Here is a 10,370-nt window from a genome sequence, read left to right as displayed (position 1 = left end):
GAATTAAAGTCTTCTTTTTTAAGGATATATTTGACCACAAGATTTTCCAGAGCAAATTCAAGTGGAGAAGTGCAATTGAGGCACTTAGATCAAGGTGCTGTAGAGATACAGGCAGGGAGGCTCACACCCAGGCAAGGTTACTGGGAGACAGTAACAACATGGTCAGGCTGGTGACAGCAGGACAGCCCTAAGTTCTGCAGGATGATATTTTCCACTGGGTTCACTGAAGTCCCAGTTCTAACCCCCACCAGTTTCCTTCAAGACTGAGAAGGTGTTGTAATGGAAAAGATGCGGATGGGCATGAGACCTCATCGGGTAAAGTAGGTGGAAGGCCTCTAGGTACTGTCTCCATTAATCATTGCCATTAAGATGTAATTCCTTCAACTTTTTCAAACTTGAGAAAATTGCATTTTATCAATACATAGGCTGAAGACATCTCCTGGTGACATTCTTTGCATTTAATGTGCCAATTTCAGTCCACTATCAAAATCTTAAGTTTCTCAAAACTGCTAAAATCCTCTAAAAAAGTAATGTTTTTAGGATCACTCTTTCTTTCGTCCTCCCATGGCCTGACTTGAAGTCAAAGTTTGTTGATTCTACTTTTCACATACTAATCTTGTAGTAAAGATTAAGCAGTGTGCTCATATTCTGTATTAAAGTGACCAAGGTGAAATTAGATTGCACTCTGGTCATTTACTTCAGGACAAACACCTTCACATGAATAGAACATGTAGAAAGTGTTGGCATTAGCTGTTAAAAACCTTCAAATCCTCTCCAGTAGGTTAAAAATTGGCCTGAAGGACAAGGCTAAATGATGAAAATGTTACGAATTTCTCTACGCTGATAATACCAAATTTATTTACACTAACAGCTGGATCACATGCAGCAACAAACCTGAAACATAATGCAATTCTTTAGTGTAGGTATTGCCACACAACACTGTGACACATAACCATGCAAATGAAAAATTACTCAAACCACTTAAATAATTAAGAAAAAAAATTAAATATGAATTTGTGCTGAAGGAGATATCTGTTTACTTGTAGAAACGAGGAAGAAATGCTGGCAGCTAATGCAGTGATTTTACTGGAGTTAGATAAAGAAATGTGCCTGAATATGCAATACAGGTATGTGTCATCAGCATCACTGCAGACTGACATGAAGTGTTTCCTGGATGTGCTTTTATTTAACACATATGCACAGAAAATATCTCATACTGGATAGCTAGCATGAGTTATTTTGTCATCTAAAATGAGAACAAAACATAATGACTAATGAGAATATTGACATTCGAGATCAATGTTGAGTCAGCTTGTTTGCTCTGCAGAAAAGGTTCCCTCATAAAATACAAGGTGAAAGTGAAATAAGGGAGGAGAACAATAAAATGTGTTACGAAAAATAAGAAGTAAAACTGTTATGACCAAGTGATGGGTGGGCAGGTATGTGGTGATGAGCAGACAGGAATGTGAGGATTCAGGAAGAACTAACTGTCTCAACAATATTCTTCTTCAAGAATTTAATACATCAAACTCAGATTCCAATCTTCCAGTAATAGAAAAGAATGGCTTGAGTTGGAAGGGGCCTCATAGATAAAATAGTTCAAACCCCCTGCCATGGGCAATGACACCTTCCACTAGACCAGGTTCCTCAGGGCCTCATCCAATCTGGCCTTAACCACTTCCAGGGATGGGGCATCCACAACTTCTCTGGGTAACCTGTTCCAGTGTCTCACCACCCTCACAGAAAGGATTTCTTCCTATTATCTAATCAAAACCCACCTTCAGTTTGAAGACACTTTCCCTCGCCCTGTTACTACACACCCTTTCAAGAAGTTCCTCTTCATCTTTCTTGTAGGCTCCTTTCAGATCCTACAGGTCACAATCAGGCCACCCCAAAGCCTTCTCTTCTCCAGGCTGAAAAATCCCAGTTCTTTCAGCATTTCCTCATAGGAGAGTTCTCCATCCCTCTGATCATCTTGGTGGCCTCCTCTGGACTTGCTCTAGCAGGTCCTTCCTGTGCTGGGGATCCCAGAGCTGGATGCAGTGTTCTGGGTGGGCTCTCACCAGAGTGGAGCAGAGGGGCAGAATCCCCTCCCTCACCCTGCTGGCCATGCTGCTTTGGCTACAGCACAGGACGTGTTTGGTTTTCTGGGCTGAAAGTCTGTAACAGCAGCCTGGGGGATAATGGGTTGGAGACAGAGACCACTCACCCCAATGTTCACGTGGCAACAGAGAGAGTTTGTTCTCAAGCCCTTCCTATAAGGGCACTTGAAAAGCCCTGTCTGGATATTTTCATTGGTTTGATATCTACACCCCTTCAGGTTCTGGCCAGTGAAGTGTCTGCCGCCTTGGGAGAAATGTGACTGGGCAAAGCCCCTGTCAGTCAGCCCAGGGACTGGTCAGTTTGCCAAACACAAGCTAGCTTGCACTGTGATATGTGGCCACACAAGTCTGCATGGCAAGGTGATGCCTTTCCATGAGACACTAGAAAAGGAGACCTTTTATTTTTCTTTTTGAAAAGAAGAACTGGCCTATTCAAGAGAATTATTTTTTTTTTTCATTTTACATTAGTAATCATTCATTGTGTGTAAAATTACTAATACAAGAAAATTTTTAAGAGCAGTGCCAGACTGGAACTAATTTTTTTTGTTCCTAACAATAGAATATGGCTTTGAGAAATTACGTTTCTTTTGTGCTCTTAGGTTCCTCTTTCGAGCTAGTTGCCAACCTTTACAAAACTTTGTGTTATCCTTCAAAGTTCAGTGCGTCCCTCTCCCAGAGATCACTGGGCTGAGTCAACATGCCAACCTACAACCCATGCCAGCATCCTCACTATTCCCTCTCTCTTTTCAGGTCCAGCTGAGGTGCACATCAAAACCAAAACCCAAGATGGTCACCCACACAAGGGGCTTCTTCTTTTCTCATGCCAGATGCTAGAATGGGTCTTGTGTGGAATTGCAAAAGATATCCAGGGTAAAACAACAGAAAAGGTGGTTTCTTGATATTACAGCGATGGAAGCTAAAGCCACTAGCTTCTACTCCCTTTTTCATCACCTCTTTGACACACTGGTGTATACCTTTTCTGGCTTTAGGTGCAGGCTGTACATCACTTCTGCTTCTTGCAGCAGCCCAAATTTCTGGTTTCAAAGACAAATAGTCAAGCTCTGGGATTTTGATGAGCTGATGCCAGTGCTGCCTGAGGTGGGATTTAGGACACTAAAACACACTCTGTCACAGAGATGCTGTGGAACTTCTGACAGGAACATGCAAGGTGAGAAGCTACAGGGAAGTATGGGAGGACTTTGGCATTTCTTTCTCCAAAGGAGCAAGGGTCAATAAAATTCTTTGTTTGGAAGTTCTTTCTTTTGCATCATGAATAGAAGTTCAGGATAGACAAACAAGAACATGGATTAGTGATTGTTTTTCCTGAGTTAATACTAGAACTAAAAGTAAGTTTTAGACCAAGGTAATTAGGTTAAGAAATTTTATTATGTACAGAATGCAGGATTCAGCTGCAGTGTTTAAGAGCATAATCTTGTATGAATATAATCCTTCCATATGAACTTGTGGACCTCAAATATTGTGGGTAAATTATGGCAAATAATCATTTGGAAACCAGCCAATAAGAATCTAAGCTAAAACTTTTCTTCTATGTTTCAGAAAATTTTCCTGTGTTCTTCTGCACTGAAAACAATTTGTCACTGTGGGAGATCAGCTGGAAATTGGATTTCAATTATTTCTTCAGTTAGCTAAGCAAAACCATAAAACATTATGTCATGAAAAGAAGGCATATTCACAAAGGGCTTATTTACAGCTTTGCTCTTTAGTTGAAAATGGCTCTGTTTGTTGGAAAATAAAAGACTGGGCATGTGTGTTTTTAGGTAACACATACTTTCAGACCTTCTCACTCTTGTGGAATCTTAATAAAATACTGATAAGATATATGATACCAGAGTTGCAGATACTGCTGTGGGGAGTATGACATAGATAAACCACATAGCTAAGACAGTGTGACTCAGTGTGACTAGAACTTAGCTTGTAAAATGAAAGAAAATATTCAGAAAAATATTTAGAAACTGAAAGTGGAAACCTTCCATTTTACAGCTTTCCAGCTTTTCCAGAATTATGTAAATCTATTATCACTCTTTCAATAATGTCATTGCTAGAAAAAGACTGAAACTTTATTTCCTCATATGTTTCTGAATTCTCATCTGCAAAGACAGTTTTGATTTTATGGGAGTTTCTCTTTAAAAAAAGCTCAAGTTACCTACAGATGCTTTTGCTCAAAATGTTGCCCTTAGCCATATGCAGAAAAAATAAAGGAAAGAAAGAATAGAGAGATAAGGCCATGGGTTTTGATCTGTGGCTATTCTAGTACACTTTAGTTCAAGACTGAATATCTTGAACAAAGATACTGTCCCACCAAAGAAAACCACCCTAACCACCTTAGTTTTCAGAACTTAGTAGGGCTTCCTACTGTCTCATACTTTACAAACCCAAATTAAAAATTTCTCACCAGGTACACAGTTTTCTAATTAAATAATCCCATGTATAATAACCTCTAAGTTGTCATTAACTAAGGAATGTACACAAATTCCTTTTAGAAGTTGGATATCCAGATGACCTTTTTAATTTCAGCAGCAGCATATGGATTTAGTAGAAACTATTTGACTTCTCTGTGCTTTATTTTTATCACTTATACTTCTAGAGATAATGATGGATTAATGTGTATGTCTTTTGTATTTGAACACAAAATCTGTCTTCCCAAATTATGAGAATAACTTCCATAGACATTCAGTGAAGTTGAGTTCATCCAGAGGCAGTGGAGAGTAATTATAACCAAAATGATCTGAATATCTTCTTTGTAGGAAATGGAGAAATTTGGCCTGTGGCTGATTTTTTTTTCAAATGAACAATCTATCATAGGGTTAACTTATACAGGCTGATACTTTCAGAACAAGATTGAGGAAATGAAAAGTCAGGGTTAGCCAGAAGACAAAAATTAAGTTCACAGTTCTAGAGGGCCTATTGACCCCCAGTGTGATCTACTACACAGCATTTTTAAAGACGCTGTTATAAAGTTCCTCTATGGAATATAATGTTTGCTACATAGCACCCCAATTTTATTGCAGAACAAGAGACTAAACAAGCTATGTTGAAATCAGACTTGCTTTGATTTAAGAAATTCCTTCAAATATAAACTTTTCTCACAGAGGAGGGACCTACAAGTTCCTCATAATGTCAGTTCTTAAAAACAGGGAGATCAGAGAGATCAGAGAGGATTTTAGAGTCATATAAATCTGTGCTGCAAGTATAGATGCTTCTTACCAACTTTCAGTGATTCCTATTTTTGTGTCACACTAATAACAATAATGTAAATAGCACATTTTTTCTGCCAATTCCAAAATAATGGTAAAAATTCAATTAATTCACCAATATTCTTCTTCCTTTATCCTCTTTCTGCTTCTTCTATTCCATGTGTGGTTCTTCCAGGCCACATAGGCAAAATACCAATCTAGCATGGCCTGTTACAATTTTTGTAAGTAGCAATTGACGCAGAACAGTCTTTGGTCATCACAGTGGGTGTTTATAGTACATCAGATACTTTGATGTCCATGTGACATGGTTATTCAAGACCAACTTGCTGCACATGTAAGCCTGGAGCATCAGCCACCTTGCCTTACTGGAAGTGTTCTCAATGCTAACACCTAGAGAGTTAATGGAGAAAAATCCTACTTTTGGGTTGCAATTAAAATAATTGCATCTTGCATCCCTCTTAAACTCCTGCATTAGGATGAGGTATTCATAAAATCTCTCTATGATCTCTCCGCTGAAGGGAGAATGACACATAGACTTGTTAATGCAGCTGTAGAAGTCTACTTTTAAATTGGCCAAAAATCCATAGTTCCTCCTCCTAACTGACCTCACACCAAATCACCAGCTATATCATCACAACACCCTGACGTACAGAAACCTCAGAACTCTTCAGTAGTTTGTAATTTGGACACAGTTATACCAACCAGGCAAGCAAGTTCCAAGCTCTGCCAGAGAGAAGTGCCCAAGTGAGGGGGCATAGCTGTGACAGCTGACCTGAACTGGCCAAAGGGATGGCTTGTGCCATAGAATTTCATGCCTACTATATAAACTGGTGGAATAACACAGAAAGGGATCTGATTGTGGTTTGGAGATGGGTTGTGCATCAGTAAGCAGGTGGTGAGCTATTAATTGTGCATCACTTGTTATTCATGGGTTTTCTTTTTCCCCCGTGTCTCTCTCTCTTCCTTTTTTCTTACTATTTTTGCTGTTGCAGAGTTATATTTTACTTCATTTCAACTACTAAACTGTCCTTACCTCAACCAGCAAGTGCTACATTTCTTTTCTGATTCATCTTCCCAATCCCACCAGGGTGGGAGAAGTGAGTGAGTGATTGTGTAGTGCTTAGTTGCCAGCTGGGGTTAAACCACATCCTCCCAAGTCACCCAGCCTTGCTTTCACTGGCCATACATTTTCTTTTATCTGCCTTAGCTCCAGAGAAAGGTCCCTGGTCAGCCAAGCCAGTCTTCTGCCTCACCAGTTTGACTTCCAGCATTTTGGAATTAAATACTCCTGTGCTCTGAGAAGGTGGTGTTTAAATTTTGACCACGGTGGTAGATCCCACCATCTTCAAAACCATTTTCTCAAGGGGCCTTACAAACTACTTCCCTGAGCAGCCTGAAGTCTGGTCTTCCCACATTCAGAATTTTGCTGGCCATTTTCCTCCTGTCACTAGATATTTTAAATTCAGCTGCTTCATGGTCCAAAATGTCCCCCAGTCACCAGTTCACTCATGAGACCTTGTTAGCAAGCAACAAATCAAGGAGGATACCTTTCCTAATCACCTCCCTTAGTACCTGCATCAATTTATACTCATTGCTACTCATCTCATACCCATCCTGTGCATGCTTCTCAATGGAAGAGGAAAAATACCTCTCCTCTCAGCCTCAGAAAGGCTAAGTGACCTGGCATTACTGCCCGTGAGGCTGGGAAGGAGGATCTGCTCCAAATAGGTATTTTGTGGGGAGGCAGAGGGAGATTGTGTGGGAGTAACTGTGGGATAGAGGTTCCTGTTTCGAGTATTACCTTATAGAGAGAGTCACATTACAGTTCATGTTATATTTAGACATACAGATTGTTTAGGCTTACAAACAAAACCACCAGAAATACACATTATTAAAATATAACTCTAAAACTCACAGTTTTTAACGAGGCCCTCATCTTTTTCCTACTTCTGTATTCAATCAATAAAAATGTTGTGAAAAATTGAGAAAGAAAAACCTTTCTTATCTGTTATATTATTATATAAACTTTTTTTTTCTTGTGTTTCTTTGTTTTTCTGTCTTGTGCCAAAAGAAAGGATCAGCCAGAACACTTAGGTGTGGAAATGCAAGGGGCATCTGAAATAAACAAGTTTAAAGCAGTTAACAATGACAACATCAGCCAGAGATGTCACCAAGACTAGTTGCCAGAAAAGAAAAAGGGCTTTGATCAAGAGGGGAGAAGCTACCCAGACTACTGCAGACAGAAGCACTCAGCAAGGTGAAAATGTGCTGCTTCTCCCAAAACAGACATCATCACATCAAGCAGAGAACCTGCCTCTGTCATGCTCAGAGGTTTAGGCTGCCATTAAAAAAGATTTCACTTGAAATACTCTCATGTGTTCAATGAGTCTGTACTATGAAACAGAGTGGGGAACAGACACAGGTGTTTATTTTTCTTCACTTCTTCAGGATGTCCCTAAAGTCAGGCCCATTCTTATCTCAAATGGTTATTCTCCCATCAGCTGTGGTGGGAGAGGGAGCTGCCTGGGGAACAAGGAGATGAAGGAGGGCTTAAGGCTTCCCTGGAGAACCACAGCACAGCTAAAGAAACAGTGGGAAGAATGCTTTCCTTCTGTGATCTGATCTTACATGACTTTCACTTCCAAATTCTGTCTAAATTTTCTTCTGGGGACAGGTGGTATTCCTCAGACTCCAGCCCTGGCTAGAGCAGCTAATACCCAAGATACAGAAAGGGTGATCACCCTGGGCATGGGTGGAAAAGGTCCTAAACTGATAGTACAACGTTAGAGAGGAGCCCTAAAGTCTTCAGGGAGGAGCCAGCTCAGCAAAAGCCCAGGAGGCAGATGAAAGGCAAAGTGAGAAATCTTTTTGGAAATTATCACTAAATGTGTCTGAACTTCTGCTATGCTCTAGTATAGCCGCATGTTCCTACTTTCTTATCAGCTTTTCCACTTTCTCTTTTTTTCTTTTCCCTTCCTGTCTTTGTCGTTCCACCTGCCTTGTGCCTATTCCTCTGCTTCTCTGCTGTCCTGCTCCCCCTCCTTTCTTTCACAAAGCAGCCTGCAAGCCCTACAGAACCAGATCTCACACACTTTCCCATTTTAGCACCTTCCCTTCCTGTGCAGAGATCAGTGCAAAGCAAGGTGCGCATCAACTAAATATCTGTTCTGGCAACATTTTCTATTCAATTTGGAATTACTGAATTTTGAAGTAATTGTGCCTTTCATCTTGGGGTATAGCATCAAAGAGATATAACTTCCAGGCTTTGACAGTTTCCACAAATGAAGTTCAGGATCTTTTGTTTAGGATTATTTGATCGTGTGCATCATAACAATATTGACATGGAGAGTAGAGCTAAACAGTTTCTTGGAGAAGTTTGTTGTAAGCCAGAGAATTACTCATAGCTATGGCATTTTTCAGGCACTGCCAGAAGTAGGGCTGAGACTGAGGATTGGTTGGCCATTCCAGGACTGAACTTCTGCACAGCCTCTTCCTCAGACGGACATAGCGGGACTTCTGCAAAACCTTCTCAAGAAATACCAAGATAATGACATCCATTTTTTCATCCAGAAGCCGCTGATGAGCCATATAAAATGTTGTCTTGAAGCGGCCACTTTTAATATACCTGTTGGTCAGCACAAATATGGTCTTTTTGCTCAGCTGAATGCTCTGGGAAAGGTTGTCAAAGACTGGCTGTCCTGGGAGCCAGTCCCTTCCTTCCAGGCATAAATTGAACTGCCTGGCTTTTTGGTTTTCCAGCCTTTCAACCAGCTCTTGCAGCACCCACTCGTTCACAGCTGGGTCTTCACTGTCATAGGCAATAAAGGCGTCGTAGCAAGCAGCTGGAGAAGACAAGCGCCGATAGCCCTTCAGCCTGGCAGTGCAGTAATGGTAGCTGTACCACACGTCCCAGAAATACAGATGGCCCATCACTGGGATCACCATTAAGGCAAGGATGGCTGAAGCTGTCAGAGCATACAGGATCAGATATGATGTGTCCAGCTCACAGGTGTACAGATCCAAGAAAACCACGCTCCTTCCCTTATGTGCCCCTGGGCCAGCACAGGTGACATCAGTGGCCAGAAGAGGAATGGTGACCTGCGTCCGATTGATCCACCAGACAAACCACACAGCCTCACAGTTACACTTGAAAGGATTGCCGTGCAAAAGCAGCATCTTCAGGTTGTTAATGACATTTTCAGGAAAGCTAGATCTCTTAATTATTTCAATCTTGTTTGAGCTGAGGTCCAAGTACCTCAATGTAAAAGCACCTCTGAGAAAATATTTAGTTAATCGCTGAATGCGATTGTTTCGCAGCATCAGTTCTTGCAGAGATGAAGAGCAATTGGACAGTTCTCGGGGAACATTAGTCAGAAGGTTATTGCTCAAGTCCAGAGTTACTAGGTTCTTCAGAGAGGGGAGGTTTCCCCAGATAAAACTCTTCAGTCGATTATTTGTTAAGTTAAGGATCTTGAGACTGGGAGGCATTTCTTCAAAAACACTATGAGGCAAAAAACTGAGTGAGTTGAAGGAAATATCCAGTTCTTCCAGGCTGGTCAGATTCTTGAAGAAGGACAAGTATCTAGAATTGCCATCCACCCATAAAGCATCTAAACGATTTCCTCTGAATTCTAAAATCCGAAGAGATTGACTTTCCATTCCTGTATCAATAGTGGTAGAAATGTCATTCTCATTCATCATCAGCTTCCTCAAATGGGCTAGGTTTTTAATAAAACTAAGCAACTGTGTAACACCTTCTGCCATAAAATAATATTTGTTATTGCTCAGATCTAGAATTTCTAAAAGTTTAAGTTCTTTGAAAGCTGTTTGGTATAGCAAATCGACCCTGTTGTTAGAAAAATCCAGATATTTCAATCCAGACAAGTAAGAGAATTCACTTCCATTTAAAGTTTGACTTATTGCATTATCTGACAAGTTGAGACATTTGAGGGAGCTAAGTCCCTGGAAGTCTGAGGGGTTAACAAAAAATACATTGTTTCTGCTTAAATCCAGAGTTTTTCCATAGTTAAGGCAATCTTCCTTAACTAAAGAT

General features: G+C 40.5%; 1 protein-coding gene across 1 annotated transcript in view; it reads right to left on the bottom strand.

Moving 5' to 3' along the window:
- Positions 1 to 8,671: 8,671 nt before the first annotated feature.
- LOC106632034 (toll-like receptor 7) overlaps positions 8,672 to 10,370 on the bottom strand; it is a 14,037-nt gene continuing 12,338 nt past the window's right edge. The window contains exon 3 of the mRNA XM_014310688.1: positions 8,672 to 10,356. Coding sequence (XP_014166163.1) covers positions 8,672 to 10,356 — 1,685 coding nt within the window. The remainder of the gene's footprint in view (positions 10,357 to 10,370) is intronic.

Source organism: Geospiza fortis, unplaced genomic scaffold, assembly GCF_000277835.1.
Source record: "Geospiza fortis unplaced genomic scaffold, GeoFor_1.0 scaffold1772, whole genome shotgun sequence".
Classification (NCBI taxonomy): domain Eukaryota; kingdom Metazoa; phylum Chordata; class Aves; order Passeriformes; family Thraupidae; genus Geospiza; species Geospiza fortis.
The sequence above is the reverse complement of the archived record's forward strand: the minus strand, read 5'-3'. Positions and strand labels throughout refer to the sequence as shown.